This window comes from Onthophagus taurus, unplaced genomic scaffold (genome assembly GCF_036711975.1).
Source record: "Onthophagus taurus isolate NC unplaced genomic scaffold, IU_Otau_3.0 ScKx7SY_15, whole genome shotgun sequence".
Taxonomy (NCBI): Eukaryota; Metazoa; Arthropoda; class Insecta; order Coleoptera; family Scarabaeidae; genus Onthophagus; species Onthophagus taurus.
The window spans coordinates 133,071-158,462 of NW_027248940.1; the positions used below are offsets into that span (position 1 = coordinate 133,071).

At 35.7% G+C, this 25,392-nt stretch overlaps 2 protein-coding genes and 1 long non-coding RNA gene across 3 annotated transcripts; 1 reads left to right on the plus strand and 2 right to left on the minus strand.

Annotated features, from left to right (window-relative positions):
- Positions 1–948: 948 nt before the first annotated feature.
- Positions 949–1,380, plus strand: LOC111422410 (uncharacterized). Its single transcript, XM_023055613.2, has one exon. The coding sequence runs from the start codon at positions 949–951 to the stop codon at positions 1,378–1,380; it is 432 nt and encodes a 143-aa protein (XP_022911381.2).
- Positions 1,381–8,508: 7,128 nt separating this feature from the next.
- Positions 8,509–21,545, minus strand: LOC111421843 (lysophosphatidylcholine acyltransferase 3 protein nessy). The gene is made up of 3 exons (XM_071200847.1): positions 21,134–21,545; positions 20,580–21,085; positions 8,509–9,578 (listed from the first exon to the last, which is right to left on the minus strand). Exons 1-3 carry the CDS (start codon positions 21,216–21,218, stop codon positions 8,694–8,696), a joined length of 1,476 nt encoding a protein of 491 aa, XP_071056948.1. The 5' UTR covers positions 21,219–21,545; the 3' UTR covers positions 8,509–8,693.
- Positions 21,546–21,785: 240 nt separating this feature from the next.
- LOC139432361 (uncharacterized) lies at positions 21,786–22,921 on the minus strand. The gene is made up of 4 exons (XR_011642169.1): positions 22,562–22,921; positions 22,357–22,505; positions 22,118–22,301; positions 21,786–22,033 (listed from the first exon to the last, which is right to left on the minus strand). It is a non-coding gene; the product is annotated as an uncharacterized lncRNA (long non-coding RNA).
- Positions 22,922–25,392: the final 2,471 nt, after the last annotated feature.

Here is a 25,392-nt window from a genome sequence, read left to right on the forward strand (position 1 = left end):
CGAATAGGCTAACTCGAAAACTATGAGTTAGAAAAAAAAGTAGCTTACATGTCATGATCTCGTTTTTCGAGAAACTGCTAATGCCGAAAACCTCATAGCGCTATCGTCTTTTGTTTTTCCCCTAGAGGCCAAAATTGAAAATATCGTAAAACCAATAAGTACAATTGTCTTGGTTATTATTATAGGTGGAGTATTATAACTACGACATTATATGGACACTTTTTTACAGAGAATTTCATGACACAGTCAAAAAAAAATTTTCGATTTTAGATTTTGAGATAACATGAGAATTTTCGTTTTTTTAAATGGAAACAACCACTGATTATTCGCTTATTAAATTCGTTATTTTTTTCTGATTACAAAAATATAGGGTTCGACAGGTTCAGCTTCTTTCTTGCTTTTTTATTAAATTTCCTCGGTACCGGTTTCGACTAAACAGTCATCCTCAGCCGAATCTACATATACACTCAGTTCCAAAAAAAGTGACGCACTTGATTTTTGACCTAATTTCAATATCTTATATTTTTTAAACCAGTGGGCCGATTTTTATTATTTTTTTATTTTTTGGTAGCCAATTCTTTTTTGTCTTAAAAGAAAATTAAAAAGGTGGACATTTTTTCAATGACTCCTGGATGGTAGTGGAAAAACTGGAACCATGTTTTTTTCCTAATTTTTGACTCACCCTGTGTATTAATCAAGTAATGGTATAGAAAGTACTTACACCCTATATGAAAGACGTTTCTTTTATGAGCATTTTGTTTTTTTATTCATTAATTTATCTCTAAAATTGTCCGAATTGAAGCTTTTTTGTTGAAACCTTACGTTTATCCCACAGATTTAAGAAGTATGATCACATTGTCAAACAATTGACGTTGCCATAGCAATTAATTTGTCGTTGTGTCATTAATTAATTACAAAAAAGTTTTGTAGTGATTAAAATTACATGAAATGCCTCAAATAAATCCAGAACAAGTATCAAGATTAGTTGCTTTAGTAAACGATGGGCGTGGTAAACGTTACGCCGCTCGTGCAGTGGGAGTCCATGAAGCAACTGCTCGTAGAGCAATCCGCAAGTACGAACAAACAGGAAGCACTGCTCGGAAGGTGGGTTCTGGTCGCCCTAGAAAAACGTCTCCAAGGCATGATCGTTTCTTGAAATTGCGGATTTTACGGAATCGATCAAACACTGCGGTAAATGTTCAGCAAGATCTTCGCCAAATTCGTGGTGTTGTAATAAGTAAGCAGACGGTATGTAGACGTCTAAAAGAAGTTAATTTAAAAGCTAGGAGACCTGCGAAAGGTCCTAAATTATTGCCCGAACATCGTGCTGCTAGAAGAAATTTTGTTCAAAATTATGGAGAATGGAATATTCCTGAATGACGGACGAGTCAAGGTTTTGCCTTAACATGGTGGATGGAAGAAAAAGAGTGTGGAGAAGGACTGGTGAAAGGTTTAATCAGAATTTAATAACAGAACGCGAAAGTTTTAATGGTGGGTCGGTTATAGTGTGGGGAGGTATGTCAATGAATGGAAAGACACCCCTCATGTTTTTCCGGTGAGGCGATTTTATATTGATGCAGAATAATGCCCGACCACACACCGCAGTAATAGTGCGAAACTTCTTAGAAGCTACGGGTATCACCACATTACAGTGGCCTGCGAAAAGCTCCGATATGAACCCTATGGAACATTTGTGGGATGAATTAGGGAGAAGGGTACGTTCTCGCGAGAGGCCTCAGGAATGCCTCGCAGAAATAGCAGATGCGTTAGTGGAAGAATGGGATCGTATACCAATGGAAACGATAAGAAACCTGATTTCCAGTATGCCGCTTAGATTAGAAACTCTTAGAGTTGCTAGGGGAGGCAATACACGGTATTAAGCAGTTATCCCAGTTTATAATTTAGTGTTTAATAAAACTTTTTTAAAAATTCGTATTTCCGTTCAGCATCTTTAATATGATCCCAAAAACACTGAAAACACTCGAATTATCTCTAATTTCCTCTAAACCTCTAATTTCCATTGATTCCGAAGTATATAGTGCGTTTAGTTGATTGGCCGACACCACACTATTGAAAATCTCCACATTCATATTGTTTTGTTGTTAACTGTAATGTCTAAACGGTTGAAACGACTTGCCGTCATTGACACCATTATTGAGAATAATGTTTGGTTTTGCGGACGTCAATTCAGGAAATGAAAACGCTGAAGGTTTTATTAAGGAGCCTATAAATAAACATACGCATTACAAATTGAAGCGAAGCGAGTCTTTTTACCATCACAGTTTTTTGGACGCTATGCAGTATGGAATTACTTCAAAACTAATCTGCCAAATCTTAAAACTATAGACTAGATTTGGTTTGTGAGTTTTGAAACATTTAAAGTTAACGTTTAAGAAAAAATTAAACGACTACGTTAAAATGGGTACGTTTCGAGCTATAACAAGACTTTGGAGGGCATTTGAAAACCGTTTCAAGTTTTTGTCGCGTCGATAACGCAGCATGTCGATAGTTGGACGACGCCGAACACACCTTCTTTCACTGCCAGAGGTGGGAACTCGGGCCAATAACGCCAGATATTCGTGGCCAGCATGAACAACCACGAAAGAGTTTGTGACAGCAGTTCTCAAAACCAAGAAGGCGGAAATGACAAGAAGACGTGACAGCGCGCGCTGCTGTGTAATTGTACAAATGCAATCCTGGAAGAGGTGATGATGGAGGGAGCATTTCTCTTGGAGAGGAGGGTTTTTACTGGGCAGACACTGTCAGTCCCAGACTTTCGACTGAAACACACCTTACAAACACTTCTAGGCGCTAACAATAGGCCTGGGTGCGTAAAAGCGTTTTTTGTAATTCGCGACGGTAATGAAAGCTATAACAGTACTCAAACGGGTGCTGTAATGAGATTTTAGTAACATTTTATGGAACCAGTTCAAGTTGGTGACATTGGGTCATTAATTTTTCTAGTTGTCAATGTGACAATTTTTGTCTATGGATGTTTAAACACGTTCTTAACATCGAATACAAGATCCACAATGATGAGGACATTGAACTCTGAGCAATTTCTCTTATTTTGGGAGGTGTACATGAAACATTTTTGTCAGGTGAATACATTTTGTGTTTTGACAGTTTCTAATTGTCAATTCAAATTTCTATTTTCAAGTGTTACGGTGTTACCAACTGCTACATACCTATTTCCCTACATTGTCAAAATTTATTTTATTTTTGAGAAAAAAAAAGGATAAAAACGCGAATTACAAAAAATAGCATAAAAAACACGTTTCATAAGACTTAAAGCACTCATTCATTAAAAAACTCGTGGCTTCGCCACTCATTTTTCAACTTGAATTCGTGCATTTCAAACGTGTCTTACGAAACTTGTTTTTTAATATACTATTTTGTAATTCGCGACGGTAATGAAAGCTCTGACAGTACTCAAACGGGTGCTGTAATGAGACTCCTTACAGCTTCCGATACTGTAATGAGATTTTAGTAACATTTTATGGGACCAGTTCAAGTTGGTGACATTGGGTCATTAATTTTTCTAGTTGTCAATGTGACAATTTTTGTCTATGGATGTTTAAACACGTTCTTAGCATCGAATACAAGGTCCGCAATGATGAGGACATTGAACTCAGAACAATTTCTCTTATTTTGGGAGGTGTACAGGGTGTCCAAATTTCGATGGGTTTGCAGGGTATCTCAGTTATTATGAAAGATAGAAAGTTGCGGCTTTCGCGAACCTGAGCTACTTTTTTGTGAAACTTACACTGGCGTAAACCAAATTTTCATAGCCCTCTTCGTTTTTGATATACAGGGAGTGTTTGAAATTTACGATTTTCAGACACCTCCTGTATCTCGGCTATCCGGAAACTCAATAAAAAACTAAAAACGGGTTCTAATAGATTTTTTCACGTTGAATCCAATGGTGCACGTAGAATTTTTCTAGTCATCACGGTTTTTGAGTTATAAACACAACCCAAATACTGAATACTCAACTTCTGAAACACTTAACCCTTTATAACTCACAAACCGTGATGACTAAAAAAATTCTACGTGCAGCATTGGATTCTACGTGGAAAAATCTATTAGAACCCGTGTTTACGTTTTCGGATAGCCGAGATATAGGAGGTGTCTGAAAATCGTAAATTTTGAAACACTCCCTGTATATCAAAAACGAAGAGGGCTATGAAAATTTGGTTTGCGCCATTATAAGTTTCACAAAAAAGTAGCTCAGGTTCGCGAAAGCCGCAACTTTCTATCTTTCATAATAGCTGACAAGGGAAGTATCAGAACTGTCCCTCACCGATTTTGTTGAAATTTGGTACAGCGATAGTATGACCAAAAATAAGGTTTACGAATTTTTTTATGCGTGCTAATAAAGCCCCTGGGGCGAGTTATAAGGGTTGGAAATCGGGGCGAAATATATATATTCGCTTATAGGCTGAAAACGAAAATAGCTATCGAAATGTGGTAAATGTAAACTGATATTCATTTTCAAAGAGCTTTCCATTGATATATCTCACATATATCTGAGGGCTTCAGGGGGTAAATTACCCCTAGTTTTTTGGAATATTTTAAAAACTACGTTTGGACCGAGGGTAATAAATACAATGTTCAAAGCAGATAACATATTCGTTTTGGCATCAAAGTCTGGTAAACTGATTTCTGCTCATATGAAAAATTGGCTACAAAATGTCTATTTCCCAAACACCGGACCCAAATCATTACTATTACTGGATTCTTGGAGTGGCCACTGCCCTGAAATTGTTAGTGAAGTAACTCCATCGGATGTTAAGTTTAAATATTTGTCTATACCTGCAGGGACAACAGGCCAAATTCAACCCCTAGATGTATTTGGTTTTAGAATATGGAAACATTTCATTAGAAGATTTTTTGATCAAGTTATTCTCTACCAGTACGATGTCAATTTGCATCAGCGAGATAATATTTTAAAATTGGAATCCTTAACGCTTCCCCACGATTTATTAATGTGTTTAAATACGCCTGTTTTGCATCTGGCTATATAGAGGAGAGACCAGAATAGTTTGAAAATCCTGTGGAGGTTTGCTTTTCCAATGAAAAACCTATGTGCGATATCTGTGGAGATATAGCTGTTATAACTTGTGCATGGTGTAAACAATCGTTGTGTTTAAAACATTTTTTCCATGATTTTCATTATTATCAACAATATATTGAATAAAAAACGTAAAAAAAAAAGAAATTAAATTAATAATGTAGAATACAATTTGTGATAGTCAAACATTCTTTTGTCAGTTACTTTTTAACTCATTACTAATAAATATTTATATAATTATCCTAACTTTTGTGTTATTTAAATAGAATAAGGATAAAAAACATTTTTCTGTAGGAGTATGAAAGTTATTAGCGAAAATATATTTTCTACCCCAAACTTCTAACCCTATTGTAAGTTCTTACAATAGTACTACCTAACGTATAAAAAAATCATCGTGGGAAATTGCACCAAAATCGACAAACAATTTTCGCAAAAAAAATTAATTTTTGGGGTGGTTAGGGTAGTTAACCCCAGCCACCTCTTAATGTCGTATATTGTTTATTTTAATGGGTAAATGTTAATTTACAACTAATTTATGGTTTTCTTCAAAACATTGTTCAAAAGTGTTACAGCTTATCACATTATTCTTAAGAGAAAAGGGGTTATCTATCATACCCCGTAATTTTGCAGGGGATGATCAGAGGCAAATAAGAAAAAACACATCATTAATATTTTTAAACGTACTATAAGGACACATAATATCGCCAAAATCGACAGGGTAGTTTTTAAAATATTCCAAAAAAGTAGGGGTAGTTTACCCCCCTGAAGCCCTCAGATGTATGTGATATACAAAGCTCGGATATTTCGGTACCGTCTCAGTAGCGTCGACAGCGCAGAACCTATGGGGCACGATTGTAAATGCACTCCGACCACCCGATATACCGTTCCGATCGCTCACACATCTACAAGCACGCTAGGCCTGCATTTATCCGTGTTGCGTTCCGAGTTTCATTTAATATCCTTGTTATCTTCGTTAAAACCAATTATTTTTATGAATTAGAATTGTACGAATGTTTCAGTTTTTATAATTTCAAACCGATTGATTATTTTATTTAATTATCATCGAATATTTTCTTGATTTTTGTTAATTAGAAGTGCCTTATTGTTTTAGGTTTTGTAGTTTAAAACTACTTCTATTCAGCCCTATTGTTTTAGTTTTTATAATTTATTTCAATGGCACACTTAATAGCGACTTTTGGCGATATGTTCACATTAATTGACGATAATGTAGCATTTTGCAACTGCTGTTCGGAAAATATCGTGTTTCTTGCAAAGCGGCAGTAACTGCAGGTGCATATAGATACCAAAAAACATCAGCAAAACATGAAGGGACCATCGAGCAAAGAATTTTGAAGACATTTGCCAAGCTTTTGTATCGGCGAATATACCTCTTTCAAAGCTCAATAATCCTAGTTTACGAGATTTATTTAAAAAATATACCAGGCGAGAACTTCCTGATGAATCCACAATTAGAAAACTGTACCTTTTACCTGAATATGATAAAACCATTGCAACAATAAAAGATAATATATCTGATTCTTACATATGGGTAAGCGCAGACGAGACAACAGATATTAAAGGTAGATGTGTGGTCAACGTAGTGGTAGGTATTTTGGATCCTCAGAGACATTATCGGCCCTATTTAGTGTCGACGGAATTCAGAAATACCGTAAACGCAGAGGTCATATTTGAGATTATTAAAAAAGCTATTTTGAAAGTGTCCAATTCTCCGGAAAATATATTGGTATTACTTTTTGTATCTGATGCTGCAGCTGTGATGCTCAAAACCAGAAAGCTTTTACAGCAACAGTTTTCCAATATGCATTGGAAACATTAAACATGGAAATTACATTTAACATGTTTAGCCCACGGATTACATCGGATTTGCGAATTTATCAGGGAAACTTATCCAGACGTTAACGTCTTAATTAACAATGTTAAAAAAGTTTTACTTAAAGCACCATTTCGGGTATCTTATATAAAGAAATGTTCCCCAACTTGTGTCTACCCCCACAACCTGTAATTACACGTTGGGGAACTTGGTTAGGAGCCGCTTTTTTTTATTACCACAATTTTGAGAACATACGATCTTTTATAAAAAAGTTAACAGTGAGTATTAAAGAATGTAAAAAAATTTTAGAGAGGGAAACCTTACACAATGATCTCAAGTTTATTTACGAAAATTTTAAACAAATACCAGAAACGCTACAGTTTTTAGAAATACAGAATATTGAACTTGCTACGTCGATTTTTAGACTTTTGAACCAATTAAAAAATGTAGATGCGGATTTTACTACAAAATTGCAGCATAAAATTCAGTTGTGATGTCGAAAGAACATTTTCTAGATTTAAAAACATTTTAACACCCAAACGGTCGTTATTTTCTGAAGTAAATTTAGAAAAAGTCATTATTATTCAATCATTTCACCAAATAGGAACTGAGAGTCGAGAAAAATTATGATAAAATATATAATTACTTGCTTATTTAGCGTTAATACAGACCCTTGCTAACGCGCGCCTATGGATTACCATGACAACGCTGCAAACCAGAGAACTCGGGACCTTGGCTATGCGTCGCTCGTTAATAACGCAACATTCGTGAACTGGTCGACTGGACTTAGGTACCGAAGAATCCGAGCTCTAGTGATATATCAATGGAAAGCTCTTTGAAAATGAATATCAGTTTACGTTTACCACATTTCGATAGCTATTTTCGTTTTCAGCCTATAAGCGAATATATATATTTCGCCCCGATTTCCAACCCTTATAACTCGCCCCAGGGGCTTTATTAGCACGTACTATAAAAAAAATACGTAAACCTTATTTTTGGCCATACTATTGCTGTACCAAATTTCAACAAAATCGGTGAGGGACAGTTCTGATACTTCCCTTGTGAGATACCCTGCAAACCCATCGAAATTTGGACACCTGTACATGAAACATTTTTGTCAGGTGAATACATTTTGTGTTTTGACAGTTTCTAATTGTCAATTCAAATTTCTATTTTTAAGTGTTACCAACTGCTACATACCTATTTCCCTACATTGTCAAAATTTATTTTATTTTTGAGAAAAAAAAAGGATAAAAACGCGAATTACAAAAAATAGCATAAAAAACACGTTTCATAAGACTTAAAGCACTCATTCATTAAAAAACTCGTGGCTTCGCCTCTGATGGCGTCTTTTACAATCAAGTACTCTCTACTGCCTCAGAAGAACCTTTGTTTTTAGCTGTAGTTTATGAGCTAATGTCTCGGCAGCTTTGCTGCCTCGGCTTAAAACCAACATATTCCTATTAAGAAAAGCTTTTTTTTGATCAAGTAAACTCCACTGACTCAGCAACATAACTCCTTCGGCTACAAAATAACATGTTGTCATAATAACGTGTCCCGGGCATTTCTATTTGTATTTTACTTATAATTAATAAAAAAACAATTTTAGTGCATAAGTAACCTTTATTTTTAATAATCTAATTTATAATTCGATTAATTTAACAATTGAGGTGATTTGCCGAACTGCACAAAACAATCCTAATATCGACTAGAAAACTTTTAAAATTACCTTTTTCAATTTGCGATTTAATTAGGAATGTGTTAACTCTTTCAATTAAAGAAAATTTTTTATTCTCTATGTTGCTTTAAACTTTCAGGACCACCCTCACTGACACTACTAGTAGTAAATTCGCTTCGATAACTAACACCCTCGCCATCACTCGCTTGGGCGACGCGCTTCTTCGCCAACAAAATCCGCAATAAGGGGCCATAAATAATCGGCCATAAAATGTATAAATAAATCCCCACGTAATCGACGTTTGAGTAAGCTTTCCAATACCTATCGAATTTCAATAAAGCAAACGGAATCAAACACCACCCCATAAAAACGAATGTGTATAATCTCAAAAGTAAGTTAACCACGAGTGCAATGGAAGGAGTATTTTTTAACCACCCCCTCACATTTTCGTTCCTTTTCAAAATCGATTGCAAATCCTTTTCCAAATAAATCACCAAAAACTCAAACAAAAAACAAACGTAATAACCCGAATGAAATCCGTGCCAAATTGCCAAAAATAACAACGAAGTTGCTTGGCTAACGTATCGATTATTTAAAAATTTTAATCGTTTATAAACGTATTGGAGAACCCATTGATTCGTGTTTACGTTAAACGACTGAATGTAATGATTAAATTCGGTTGAGTTTTCTAGTATGGTTAACTTCACGTTTTCTAATCCGTTCCATTTTACTTCTCCTTTCTCATCGAGACCATTATGCGAAATCCCGAACAAAATTCCTCCGCCCTCGGCTAACAACCAGCAGGAAATATATTTATACAGCGTGTATCGCCCCCAAATTCCCAACCAAATCAATCGTTTCAATAAATTTAACTCCCCGTACTCATCCGAAATTATATAAGAATCATCGATGAACACACCCAAAATTTGAAACACAACAACGTAGAATACTCCAAGAGAAAATCGGCGTAGAGCGTACGAAGTTGAATTTGGTGCCTAAAATCAATTATTTACAAAAAAATATTTCTTTTAACCCTCCGTTAGGCGCGCATATATGCACTTCGGAGATGAATATCACAACTGTTCAATGAAAAAATTTGTTTCGCGAATTCTCGCGGTTTAAGAGGATGCTGTTATTTAGAAAACGGCTGGACGGATTTCAACGCGGTTTCCACTGAATTCTATGCAATAACTCTATATGTACGTCGAATTCAACAACAATTGAGATTCTCAACAAAAATTACCGTTGTAATATAATTATTATTTATAACTCCACGATGCCTTTTTCGATATTGATTCAAGTTAAGTTGCATCTCTCGATAAAAATTCATATTAACGTCATGGTGTGCAATCTTACTACTATAAAAATGTAAACCGAGATTTAGTACCCTCACAATCCACTGGATGACGTTGTAGACTGAATTTGCAGCAATCTGCATTATCTACACAAACAAAGCGCTTGAAACCATAGAAAAATTTATGTGTATAGTAAAAACCACGAGAGCTGGCAGTGACAGATCGCTTAAAAATTGTATGAATCTTTGATTATACAGGGTGGTCCGTTACTAATGGGACACAGAGCAACAGTGAATTCCTTACATTAAATTATTACGATTTAACCCAATTTATGTTAGTCCAATTGTTAATAACAACGAAGATACAGATGGTTAAAGTTAATACTTTATTTTCGTTTTTCTTTAATAATTTCGTTGTCTCTTACATTATGAACATGAAAATTGGTACATTATCATTTTTTAATACAATAAATAATAATTTGGTGTTAGTTTTGATTTATCTTTCAGATGGCGCTGTCTACCTTAAAAAACCACCCTTAAAGTAGTCATATCTTTTTCATCGTTAAAATTTTTACAACTCACATAACATAAAACAGAAATGCGTGATATGGTGTGCATATACGCTCAAGAAAAGTTTAATGGAAGGGAAGCGTGCAGAAGATATTTATTAAAATACCCCAACAGAAGACAACCAAATCACAAGTTATTTAAAAATTTGTATGACCGCTTAGGTGAGACTGGTTCATTTCGTCCTAAACGAAATACAGGTCGTCCAAAAAAGATTTCCGTTGATGAAGAAGATGAAGTTTTAGTACGAGTTAGTAACAACCCAAAAGTTAGCTCTAGACGTTTGTCAGCTGCAACCGGGTTAAGCAAGTCGTCAATTCTACGAAAATTAAAAAAAGAAAGACTGTATCCATACCATTTTGTACCTGTACACGCCTTACTGCCTACTGATTTAAGAGTTCGGTTAGAATTTGCTAATTTTATCAAAAATCGAGTGCGAGATTATCTCGATATGAATTTTCCACGAAGATGGATTGGCCGAGGTAGTCATTACACTTGGCCACCACGAAGTCCCGATTGTAATCCTATGGATTTTTGCGTATGGGGATTTGTAAAATCCCTTGTTTACAAAGACAATCCTGAAACTCGTGAGGAACTGTGGCAAAAAATTGTAAAGGCAGTGGATATCATTAGGAATGAACAAATATTATTTAACATAAGAAGATCATTTTCTAAACGGATTGGAAAATGCATTGAAGCTAACGGTGGTCACTTTGAACACTTACTCTAATGCAGTTCATTTTAATTGTTATTATTGTTTCCTCTTTTTGTTCGATGTTATTATTATTAAAATGTTTAAATAAATTATAATCGTTATTAAAATCGATTTTTAATATAGTAATTATGTTAATATTTTTGTAACATCAACTTATGTTTGTGGATAGTTAAATTATATCTGAAAGATAGATCAGAACTATACTAATTTATCATTTATCATCTTAAAAAGTAATAATATAAAAATTTTAATGTTCATAATTTAAGAAAAAGCGAAATTATTAAAAAAACAACGAAATTAAAATATTAACTTTAACCAACTCTATCTTCGTTATTATTAACAATTGGACTAAGATAAATTGAATTAAATCGTAATAATTTTACGATTTAACCCAATTTATCTTAATCCAATTGTAAATAAAGACTTTTTCACCGCCAACTAATGTTTATTGAGCATAGTGAAATTTTGCAATGTGCGCTTAAACAGTGATTATCTCGGGAACGGAGAACTTTAGAGAATATTGATAGGTATACCAAATTTATGTAAAAATGTCTGAGAAACTGTTTTATGTTATGTGAGTTGTAAAAATTTTAACGATGAAAAAGATATGACTCCTTTAAGGGTGGTTTTTTAAGGTAGACAGCGCCATCTGAAAAAGAAATCAAAACTAATACCAATTTATTATTTATCGTCTAAAAAAATACTAATGTACCAATTTTCATGTTCATAATGTAAGAGACAACGAAATTATTAAAGAAAAACGAAAATAAAGTATTAACTTTAACCATCTGTATCTTCGTTATTATTAACAATTGGACTAAGATAAATTGGGTTAAATCGTAATAATTATATGTAAGGAATTCAGTGTTGCTCTGTGTCCCATTAGTAACGGACCACCCTGTATACAGGGTGTCTCAGCGAGACCGGTCATTAGACGTTTCTGGGGTTCTGGCGAAAATAAAAATTTGAGATTTCAAACTTAAGTATTATCAATTACGATCTCTTCGTCTAAAATATTTTCAGATTTCTTGCACTTCCGGTTATACCGGAAGTCGCCACCTACTTAATTTTTTTAAATGGAACACCCTGTATATTTTTACATATTTGGATTTGTCTGTTTTCAAGGTTTATAAATAACTTTACTTTTTGCAATTTGATTCGGTCGTTCTCGAGTTATTCGAATTTTTCTAGAAAAATCTGCTCCAGCAGACATTTGTTCAAAAAATCAGAAAACACTCAATTTTTGGGATATCAATTTAGGATTGAGAACATGCTTAAGCAACATGATAGAGTATGTTTTGGTGCCGAGAACTGCGGTCTAGAACGTTTGATCACTTTACTATAGCACGTTAACTTTTCAAAATTTGGAAGTTCCATAACTTCATTTTTTTAAATGGCACCCCCCATATTTTATTTTTTAGTCGTCTTCGGTGTCTCATTCTACATCTTTTATATCCCATATGACCCACACCTAATATTAATAGTTTGGGAGATAATTAGGGTTTTTTGAAAAATGCACACATATCATATGGATATTTAGCCTAGTGTGCCATGAAAAACAAGCCTTCTCAATGAGTTCTTGTCAAAGACTCACTTGTTTACGTCACTTGATGCATGTGAGCTAATAATTATCTGTTATGTCCCTTAATATTAGTACTGAAACGAGTTAAAATCGATAACAATAACGAAAGTAATATTTACACAAATCAAGAAATTCTTAATTTATTTTTTTTGCATGAAAAGAGCGACAAAGTTCGTAGTATGATTCCCAGATCTTCTTTGGCAGCTCGAATTGAGGTGTTGGGACTGGGCTCGAAATAAGCCAAGGTATTCACCTCTTCCGTTGCATTATCTACTACATTTTTTGGTCAGTTTAACACGTGATTAATTCGTCCAAAATGCAAAAAATTTGCTTCTATTCCTCTAAATTTACCTTTTGTCATCGGAGATAAGTGTGGATAATTTTCATTAAACATTCTGCAAGTTCTACTAAGCACTTTGTCGCACTTTTCATGCACAAAAATAAATTATGGATTTCTTCATTTGTATAAACATTATTTACGTTATTAATATCCATTTTAACTGGTTTTAGACTCACAAGCATCAAACAACCTAAATTAGACTTTGACGTTTATCAATAAGTCATTAAACATTTGTTTTCCATGGCACACTAGGTTAATATCCATATGATATGTGAGCATTTTTCAAAAAACCCTAATTATTTCTCAAACTATTAATGTTAGGCATAGGACATATGGAATATAAAAGATGTAAAATGAGACACCGAAGACGACTAAGTAATAAAATATGGGGGGTGCCATTTAAAAAAATTAAGTTATGGTGCTTCCAAATTTCGAAAAGTTAACGTATGATAGTAAAGTGACCAAACGATCTAGGCAGCCGTTCTCGGCACCAAAACATACTCCATCATGTTGTTTAAGCATGTTTTGAATCCTAAATTGATATCTCAAAAATTGAGTGTTCTATGATTTTTTGAACAAATGTTTGCTGGAGCAGATTTTTCTAGAAAAAATCGAATAACTCGAGAACGACCGAATCAAATTGCAAAAAGTAAAGTTATTTATAAACCTTGAAAACAGACAAATCCAAATATGTAAAAATATACAGGGTGTTCCATTTAAAAAAATAGAGTAGGTGGCGACTTCCGGTATAACCGGAAGTGCTAGAAATCTGAAAATATTTTAGATAAAGAGAACGTAATTGATAATACTTAAGTCTGCATTCTCAAATTTTTTGTTTGGCTAGAACCCCAAAAACGTCTAATAACCGGTCTCGCTGAGACACCCTGTATAATATGGATTGAGCCAACGAGAGAGATAGCTTGCGCAAGGTGATCGAACCGAGATAGACATAGAAGCGTACTGACATATAATGGGCGTGCGTTAATTTATAAGATAAAAACTATCAATTAGAAGTAACATTTATAATACTTACAGGTGATGTGAAACTGTATTATCGCGAACTTTGCACACGAAACAATACATTTTTAAACATAACGGTGTGACTGGCTGTGACACAACAAAACGATAAACGTCAAATGGAAGAGGTTTGACACTTTTGTGCGCATGCGCCCGTCTGTTTAGTACCGTTTTATGTCTATCTTTGTTACACTTTCACATTATCGCTTTCCATCTGCGTCCATTCACCTTGAGCCACATTTTTGTTAGTAGATATATTCAGTTAGCTCAATCCATATTATATATAATCAATGTTCTATGCGCTAACGGTCGAGTCGAAAGCATTCACCTCTGCAACGATCCACTTGTGGATCGTTGCAGAGGTGCAACTTGTGTTCATTTGTCTGAGTGATGGTCCGAATGTTCGCTTTCTTTTTAAGAACGCGAATTCCGGAGCTATCAAGTGTTTCTTAAATAGTATCGATTGGCAGACTGTTTTTGCTGGGATGGGCGTGGAGAGCATGGTTGAAGTTTTCTATGACCGCGTTAATTATGTAATTAACAGAGACGTTCCTAAGCGCTTTCTGCCTAAGCAACGTTTTCCTTACTGGTACAAACGTTCAACTATTCGTGTCATTAAAGAAAAGCTACTTTACCATAAAAAATGGAAATCTACTCGCCATAATAGTGATTACTTGGCTTTCTCTATCTTGCGCTCCAGGTCTAAGAGGCTTATTGCGACTGATTATAGAGATTACTTAAACTCGATTCAGGCGGGGGTTATGGAAAATCCCAAAGGAATCTGGTCCTTTGTTAAGTCCAGGAAAGGGGATGTGTCTGGCTTGCCGGCCGTTATGTTTTCTGTTGATGGGTCAATGGTGACCTCAGGTCATGATATCTCTTGTGCATTTGCAGAGTATTTCGCCTCGGTTTTCGTAGATGGTAGTATTGACCGCTCAACAATCCTCAATGTTTTGACCCATCTTGACAAGTCCTCTGGCTCTGGTCCGGATGGTATTCCATCTTCCTTTTTGAGGGAGTTTGCTGCCGAACTGTCGACCCCACTTTTTCTTATTTTTTCAAAATCCTTACTCGAAGGTACTTTTCCGCGCGCGTAGAAGACAGCTTTTATCGTTCCAATATTTAAATCAGACAGTTGGTATCTAATTACCGTCCAATTTCTATTATCTCGTCTATTTCAAAGGTTTTTGAAAAAATTGTTTGCGATTACTTTAACCACTCTATTGCTCACTCTCTCATTACTGAACAACATGGATTCTTGTCTGGCCGATCGGTTGAGTCTAACTTAGTGTCTTATGTTAATTTTATTCATTCTACCTTAAATGAGGACTCACAGGTTGACGCAATTTATACCGATTTCTCTAAAGCCTTCGACAAGATTGACCATGGAATTCTTATACAAAAGCTGTCCTCCTTTAACATTCCTGCCGGCATTGTGCGCTGGATAATGTCATATCTTTCTGACAGAAGTCAGGCAGTTAGGATGGGTAGCTTTTTGTCGGACTACAAACCCATCTCATCTGGTGTGCCTCAGGGAAGTCACCTTGGGCCCACATTATTTCTAATTTACATAAACGACATTTCTGCTTGCTTTAAATTTTCCAAATTCCTGCTCTATGCGGATGATAACAAAATATTTACTAGAGTCAGCTGTAGTCATGACTGCCTAAGGGTCCACGAGGACCTTGATCGTCTACATGATTACTGTCGCGTTAACAAACTTTATTTGAACTATGACAAATGCCAAAAAATAACGTTTACATGGAAACGCTATCCTATTAATTTTAATTACAACTTTAATGGTAGACCTATTATCTCTACTGACAGAGTGAAGGATCTTGGCATTATACTTGATGCCAAATTGAGATATCACCTTCACATCGAAGTCATGGTGGCGTAACCTAGGGTTTGTTATCAGAATAAGTAGACAGTTTACCAATTTTACAAGCATTAAATCCCTTTATATGGCATTTGTTAATAGCGTATTATCCTATGGTTCCATAGTGTGGAATCCTATGTACGCGGTCTATCGTGATCGCATCGAAGCGGTTCAACGACGCTTTGTACGCTATCTGGCTTACAAATATCATCTTCCCTATTGCGATTACGATAGACGCTGTGTAGTTTTTAACTTATTATCCCTGCGGCAGTGTCGGCTAGTCTCAGACTTAATTTTTCTTTTCAAACTGGTCAATGGCTTGCTGGACGCACCTGATCTTCTGTGTTGAACTTTAATGTACCACAGCGTTTCACGCGGCGGAATACTACATTCCTTTTAGGCACATCGAACACGAACGCTCATCTAAACTCGCCTATCGTTCGGCTTTTGAATACTTACAATCAGGACTTCAACCATGTTACTCTATTTGGACTCTCGTTGCGCTCATTTAGAGAATTACTATTACGTAACGTTTAGTTGTTATCTTCTGTATTGTAGTACAATTATATAATATTTTTCGCTTTTTTTTTTTTGTAATTTTTTTTTTAATTAGCAACTATCAATGCTGTTATTATTATTTTCATAGTTAATGTTATAATTATTGTTATTTTTTTTTTCTTATCTCGCTTTTTTGCTTGGTATGTAGTTAAGTGCTTTGTTTTTATGAGGATGCTTCACTGGGGATATCCTCCCTGTTTGTGTCCCAATAATAAATAAATAAATAAAGGTATGAATCAAGATATGAACGTACGACTTAGATTATTTCACCACATACATTTAAATGTAGGTTATGTTAGTAATGGAGGTTATATGTCAAACATTGTCAAAGATATTATTTAATGATTTTCCTTTCAAAGAAAACATTGACACAGATTCATGACAACGCTCACAAGACGTTTCGATTTGAGGTTATAATTATAGAGTGACATCCCTTAGAAGAACAGACGTACTTTTTCGACGTGGCCATTTGAATTGTACAGCAGGCATATTAAACTAATGCTATCTCTTTCCAACACACATTACTCTCTAGCGGTTTGTGAACTACGTATGGCATTTGTAAGAGCGGAAAATGATGATTTACTACCAGCTCTCGTGGCGTCTACTATAACGTCAAACTCAGAGGTGAAAGCAAACGTCCCATTTTTGTTTTGTCGTTTAGTGTGATAACCCCGTTGTATAAGCAAATTTTCTTCATTGCGTTCTTTTGGCTTAGTGTTTTATATCCTTTAGTTAAGTATTTAAATAAGTTAGGGCCATTTTTACCACCTCTTGATAAGTTTATCCGATAGATAAATTGGCGCTCTCAGCCAATGAGAGCAATATACGTTCAAAATTATGAATATTATCTTGGAAAAACTTTAAATTCATAATTTTTCCTATTTATTTGGAAAATGCTTGACCTCTTCAAAATAAAGTAATGGTATAAACCGGTATAGAAATACCTATATTTAAATTTCGCGCTTTAACCTAATTAGTTCCCTCACAATCCCCTTGGGAGCGCTTGTACCAAAAAATAGTGGAGAGATGACCTTCTATATACATAATATATATAAATTTTTCTATGATTAACGTTAAGAAATATGTTAACGTCAAATTTTGAAATTAATTTATGTCAAAATAACATTTCAGTTTCAGTAATGGTTTATGAACGTACCCAATGGGTGCGTTCATAAACCGTTTTTAACGTTTGCAAACCATTTTGCAAACGGCCCGCAATTTAAACAACCGTAAAATGTATACGTTTAAGTTTGCCAACAATTCTTAATTAATAGAAATATGCCCTTCACCAAATCATAAGAACCGTAAACCGTTTGTGTTTGTGAACATAAACAGACTTGCTCAATGATCGTGGGCAATGGACGCATTCACCCAAGGTTTATATCAGTTTATATATAAAAGGTTATCTAGGTTCGTACGCAACCATACTGCGCATTACGTCACATGTGGAAAATAATACCGCCAAGCAATTCAAATTAAACAAAGGCATGGAGCACCATATGGCCATGAAGTTGCGTGCGCAATCCGTGATCGCTTACGTCACGAAACACTCCTGCTCTTGCCCCTCGCCCACAAACTAAAATCAAAGTATTGCAGCATAGGAACTTAGACAACCTTTAATATATAAACCTTGATCGTAACCTGGAATCGTTTAGAAACTTTGACGGTTGGTGAACGTAGCCAATGGCTACGTTCATAAACCGTTAACGTTTGCAAGCGGCCCGCAATTTAAGTAAACGTAAAATTTATACGTTTAAGTTTGCCAACGATTCTTAATTAATAGAAATTTGCCCTTCATCAAATCATAAGAACCGTAAACCGTTTGTATTTGTGAACATAAATAGACTTGCTTTTTTTTTGTTTATTATTCGTTTTTATTGTTGAAAATTTATAATTAGTGTTAAGAAACTTTTTAATAATTTCAATACCAAGGTAATTATTTACAGATAAGCTATGATTTATTATAACCCCACATCAAAATTTGTAATTTTAGATGCCCGTTTCATGTGCATTTAAAAATTGTCGTTCGAATTATGTTGTATCAACAGTTATTGGTTTAAATACAGGGTGTCTTAGCGAGACCGGTCATTAGACGTTTCTAGGGTTCTGGCGAAAATAAAAATTTGAGATTTCAAACTTAAGTATTATCAATTACGATCTCTTCGTCTAAAATATTTTCAGATTTCTTGCACTTCCGGTTATACCGGAAGTCGCCACCAACTTTATTTTTTTAAATGGAACACCCTGTATATTTTTACATATTTGGATTTGTCTGTTTTCAAGGTTTATAAATAACTTTACTTTTTGCAATTTGATTCGGTCGTTCTCGAGTTATTCGAATTTTTCTAGAAAAATCTGCTCCAGCAGACATTTGTTCAAAAAATCAGAAAACACAACAATTTTTGGGATATCAATTTAGGATTGAGAACATGCTTAAGCAACATGATGGAGTATGTTTATGGAGTAGGTGGCGACTTCCGGTATAACCGGAAGTGCTAGAAATCTGAAAATATTTTAGATGAAGAGAACGTAATTGATAATACTTAAGTCTGCATTCTAAAATTTTTTGTTTGGCCAGAACCCCAGAAACGTCTAATGACCGGTCTCGCCCTGTATATCGTCTTATTTGAATTAACTTTTTAAATGAAAAATATGAATCGTTAAAAAAATTAAATGTGTTTAAAAGAAAAATCAATAAGATTAAACAAATATTGAATAAAAAATAAAACTTAGACCAAAATAAGACTTAACTTTTTGTTCTGTTTATATTAGAAAAGGTTCGTCGTCTACTCGGACTCGGATCTCCAGATCTGGTGACGTCATCCCCCCCTTCACTCTTCAAATCGAGTTTTTCCATCTCTGGCCAACCTGGTACAATACGCTTTACAAACCTTGGACAAGGTTTATATATTAAAGGTTGTCTAAGTTCCTATGCTGCAATACTTTGATTTTAGTTTGTGGGCGAGGGGCAAGGGCAGGAGTGTTTCGTGACGTAAGCGATCACGGATTGTGCACGCAACCTCTTGGCCGTGTGGTGCTCCATGCATTTGTTTAATTTGAATTGCTTGGCGGTATTATTTTCCACATGTGACGTAATGCGCAGTATGGTTGCGTACGAACCTAGACAACCTCTTATATATAAACCTTGGGTTACGATGACGTTTTGGGAAATGGTCTATTTCTATTAATTAAGAACCATTCACCAACTGTCAACGTTGGCAAACGGAGACCCAACTGTTGGCAACATTTCTGGTGAACGCAACCCTAACTTCAAACGTGTTTGGTAAACGGCCGCCATTTTATCAATCGTAAGATTTTTCCGTTAGCAAACGCAAACGGTGTTTGGTGTCACCTTAAATTTAAAATTAACAAAAAAGAATGGCAAAAGCCCGAAATTATTTATTTAATGGGTTGGTGTATACTATCTTTGAAAATGAAAAAATTCATGATAAATTGAGCGGTATGTACCTATAAATTATTTAAAATTGTAAATAAATGTCATTAAAGCGCCATCTGTTGTTATCAAACCATATATCTATAGAAAAATTGGCCGTTCACCAAATCACCAACGCAATTGTAACGCGTTTGCGTTTGCCAACGTAAACGGAATTCTCTGGTGAAACGCCCATTGGCGTTTGCTAAAATTGGGAGCCGTTTGCAAACGTTGTCGTTTGGTGAACGTTACCAATGGGTGCGTTCATAAACCGTTAATAAAACTGAAACGTCATTTTGACATAAATTAATTTCAAAATTTGACGTTGACGTATTTCATGCGTATTTGTTAACGTCAATATAAATGTTTATAGAGAGATGCAACTTAACTTGAATTAATAAACGAAAAAGGCGTCGTGGGGTTATAAATAATAATTATATTAAACAATAAAGTGTTTACTTACGACTAATTACGATTTTTGAAGCTTAGTTTACTGCAAATTTTTTCATACAGTTGCCTAAAAATCCATCACCAAACAGAAGGGCAAGCAATTTTATGCATGTATGTGCCAGATACATGCGCGACTAACGGAGGGTTTATAAAAAACCAACTTGATCTCCAAATTGTCCCGAAACAAAATCTTGATATCTCCTCATTGAAAATTGCGGTCCAATCAAAAAACTCGTTGGGAATAATTGATGCCCACAAAATTCCAAGAATTTAGGTCGAATCACCAAAGCGGTCTTTTTCGCATCCCCTGATAATTTTTCAATCGGTTGCCTCCCATCGTATAAATCGTAACTAACCGCGATTAATCGTAAAACAAGAACGCATTGGGGCACAGTCCAATTTATGTCATAATCGTTGGTACCAGAATAATGATACCCAATTAATAAATAACCCATATTAAACAAAAAAACAGTCCCAACGCAAAGCGAAGAACTCCCAAGGAACGTTAATGTTAAATAAGTAAAAACGATGGCAATCAATGCATGGCAAATATCAAAGCCGTAATTGAAGTAGCCCAATAAAAATCCGGTTATAATGAAGTAAAGGTGTTGGGAGGTTGGGGCGTTGTTGTAGAGGCGTTTCCGATGGTATAAAGCGATGGGGTAACCTAAAAATTTTGTTTTAATAATAATTCTATTAAAAATAACAAATTCACCTAATAATAACGATATTAAGATTCTTAAAGCTGGTTCGGGAGTCCCAACACTCTCGCTTAATTTTGCCACCAACATATTCAACATCTTTTACGATTCTTAATTTTGTTTTCAATTGAAGTTACGTCCTAATTACCCGATTTATTTTTAAAAGGGACAAGAATCTGAACCATTTGTGGCTCGGATCGATTCCAATTCGCGTGTGACGCCACCTCTTTGAGATAACCTCTTTGGACCTCTCGAGAAAAACTTGCTTTATCATCCGATTAAACTTAATAAAAAGCAATGATCGAGGATTTAGTTTTTCAATGATTTAAAAATTAGATTACGCAGCTCAATCTTTGAGGTTAAAAGTATTTCCTGTCATCGTTGTCGGTGGAGTAGGTCTCCTTAATTTGGATGGATTAGAATTAAATATGAATTCATGGGAAAAACTTATTATTATTAATTAATATCGACGTAAATTTTGATTTTTTTTTTAAATCGTTTGATTTAATAGGTTTGAAATAATTTGAATTATTACTGACGTTTATATCGGTTAAATAAATTTCTGTATTTATAATTTTGTGCTGTATTCGAATAGGCAACCAATTTAACAATAGCGTATTGATTATCTAAAATAAAAACGCATTTGGAATAAAAAAAGTCTTAAAATCTTATTTAATATTTATTAGTTTGAAATATTAACTAAATAACTTAATAGCATTTAAAGTTTTTGTATTTTCATATTCGATTTCTGTGTTTTCCGGAATAATTAATATTCCAGCAAATTCTTTCAAGCTGTTGCAAACGCAATCATTTCTATTAGTTAAGACAATTTCTGTATTCTTATCACTTTTCCTCTTTGTTAACATTATTCTTTTGAAATTTCGATGATCACTATCTTTTATACATTCGTTTCTCTATAATTGCAAACTTTATTAATAGATATATATTAATCTCTATAATGTTGCAAATCGGATAAAAAGAATTATAATAATACATACCTTAACAGCACAATAAGAAACTGGATAATAGCTATATGGATCACGTAAACATTTTTCATATTTTCGCAATGCAGGAATGATTAATAATCTACATGAAATCATTGTTGAAGCGAAATCTCCAGGTAGGGCAAAAATAAATTTAGAAGAACCATTAAAAGAGCATGTTGCAAAACTTGTCAAATACCTAATATATAAAGTTGTAATATAGTGCAATATAATTTATATCGGTATGTAATTACCCCGGTTCCATTTCAACTCGACCAAAACGTATAAAGGCTCCAAAACTTCCTTTATCATTTCATATTCATCAATAGTGACACCTCCGGTTGTTATAATAACATCGTGTCGAGCAAAGGCTTTGAGTAATGCTTGTTTCAATAAACTTGGACTATAAAGATATAATAATAATGAAACTATGTTAAAAGTAAATGCAACTATACTTACTTAAGTTTTACAATTCCGAGATCATTAGCATGGTAACCAAATGTATTCAATAGATTCAATAAGAGTAAGTTGTTACAGTTTTTGGAATGGCCAGGAGTAGAATGTGCGGTGTTTTGTGAATATAATGCATCACCTGTTGCTAATATTCCCACTCGTGGACGCCTGTCATTTAATATTAAATTCAAACGTATAAAGTATATGAGGAGCCTTTTTACAAAACGCAACAAGTCACATGAATTAAACTAAAACTAGAAACTTTCGGGTTTTGCCGTGCGTCTTTTAATAAAAGGTTTGACGTTTCGGATGCCATGTTGCAACCTTCTTCAGAAACTGGTTCGAAGTGACGAGATCAAAAATCGATGATAAGTCGGAAAAACTAATTAATAATCAGTTAACGCTAATTAATAACTAATTGCGTCGCGTCCGGTGTGAGATAGAATCTTTGCAAGATGTTTGGCCAGTTGGTATGTTGGGGAGTTGATGGCGCTGACGATAGGGCGGAGGGGGACGTCTGGTTTGTGAATCTTCGGTAGTTCGTAGATTCTTGGTGGTACCGGCGCCTGCACAAACAAACCTTTCTGCTGTTCTGCTGGAATTCCTGTGGATTTTATCAGTTCCTTCATTTTTCTAACGATTTTGTTAGGACCCCACAGACAAAATCGTCGCGCCATCAACTCCCCAACATACCAGCTGGCCAAACATCTTGCAAAGATTCTGTCTCCCTTTACAGGTAACACGGAATCGTATGTCAGGGATTCTACACATTTTGTGGAATCGGTAAAAGGTGTAAAGCTGGATGCTGGTGATATGTTGGTAATTTTCGATGTGGAATCCCTTTTTACTAGGGTACCAGTTAAGGATGCTGTAAAGGGTCTTCGCCGAAAACTCTTTCCGGAGGGTTTACCAGAATACGTGCTAGATCTGGTGGAGTATTGCTTATCGTCGACGTATTTCAGCTGGAAAGGAGTATTTTACGAGCAGTTCGAAGGGGCAGCCATGGGATCTCCACTTTCGCCAGTTATAGCTAATTTCTACATGGAATTATTCGAAGAGGACGCTTTGAAGAAGAGCCAGTGGAAACCAAAACTATGGCTCCGATATGTGGATGACACGTTTGTGATATGGCAACATGGTCAAAAACGGCTCCAAGAGTTCTTGGATCACTTGAACTCTCAACATCCTATGATTAAGTTCACCATGGAAACAGAAACTGCCAAAAAACTACCTTTCCTAGATGTGTTGGTCACCAGAACGACAAATGGAGATATAAAACTTGGTGTATACCGAAAGAAGACCCATACCAACAGGTATTTACAGGCATGTTCACATCATCATCCCCAACAGAACAGGTCCGTGATCCGTACATTGTTTCAATGAGCAGCGAGACTATGTGAAGGAGAGAACTTGAAGAAGGAGCAACACTTTCTACGAGGCGTGCTGCAGAAGAATGGATACACTTCGAGGGACATCAACCAGGCCATCAAGCAGCGAAAGCAGAAAGAGGACACGGTAAGTACAAAACTACTTGGATTTATTTGTCTTCCCTATGTTTCAGGTGTAACGGAACGAATTGCTAGGCACCTCAAGAAGAACGACATCGTAGTGCGGAATAAAATTCGGAACACACTCCCGATAGCCAAGGACAAACTAACTCCATTAAAACGAGTGGGAGTCTATCGACTATCGTGTAGTTGTGGGAAGGTTTACGTTGGCCAAACTGGACGCAACGTCGAGTGCCGCATCACGGAGCACGAGAGGGATGTAAGGCTGAAGAAGATCCAGCAGTCGGCGGTTGCGGAACATTGCCATGCAGAGGGGCACCGAATAGACTTCGAACAAACAAAGGTGCTGGCTAGGGAAAACAGATACTACCAAAGACTGACAAGAGAAGCCACAGAGAGTATGGCTGGGAGCTTAGCAGAACATGGAAGATGGTGGTGAACACGAAGACCTCTTCCCGCCTCACACCGGACGCGACGTAATTAGTTATTAATTAGTTTGTAATTATATTTATAGTTTGACTTATATATAGTTACCGATTTTTTGATCTCGTCACTTCGAACCAGTTTCTGAAGAAGGTTGCAACATGGCATCCGAAACGTCAAACCATTTATTAAAGCAAAGTTTCTAGTGTTAGTTCTAGTTTTAGTTTAATTCACACCGGCTCTGGCTTCTCTTGTCAGTCTTTGGTAGTATCTGTTGTCCCTGGCCAGCACCTTTGTTTGTTCGAAGTCTATTCGGTGCCCCTCTGCATGGCAATGTTCCGCAACCGCCGACTGCTGGATCTTCTTTAGCCTTACATCCCTCTCATGCTCCTTGATGCGGCACTCGACGTTGCGTCCAGTTTGGCCAACGTAAACCTTCCCACAACTACACAATAGTCGATAGACTCCCGCTCCTTTTAATGGAGTTAGTTTGTCCTTGGCTATCGGGAGTGTGTTCCGAATTTTGCTGACCGTACCGTACCGCACTACGATGTCGTTCTTCTTGAGGTGCCTAGCAATTCGTTCCGTTACACCTGAAACATAGGGAAGACAGATAAATCCAAGTGGTTTTGTACTTACCGTGTCCTCTTTCTGCTTTCGCTGCTTGATGGCCTAGTTGATGTCCCTCGAAGTGTATCCATTCTTCTGCAGCACGCCTCGTAGAAAGTGTTGCTTCTTCCTCAAGTTCTCTCCTTTACATAGTCTCGCTGCTCGCTGAAATAATGTACGGATCACGGACCTCTTCTATTGGGAATGATGATGTGAACATGTCTGTAAATACCTGTTGGTATGGGTCTTCTTTCGGTATACACCAAGTTCTAATCTCTATTTGTCGTCCTGGTGACC

Coding starts and splice junctions, on each gene's coding strand:
- LOC111422410 (XM_023055613.2), top strand. CDS start 949: ATGCCTCAAATAAATCCAGAACAAGTATCAAGATTAGTTGCTTTAGTA.
- LOC111421843 (XM_071200847.1), bottom strand. CDS start 21,218: ATGTTGAATATGTTGGTGGCAAAATTAAGCGAGAGTGTTGGGACTCCC. Junction 21,086..21,133: donor CTTAATATCGTTATTATTAG/GTGAATTTGTTA, acceptor CAAAATTTTTAG/GTTACCCCATCGCTTTATAC. Junction 9,579..20,579: donor CGGGACAATTTGGAGATCAA/GTTGGTTTTTTA, acceptor AATTGATTTTAG/GCACCAAATTCAACTTCGTA.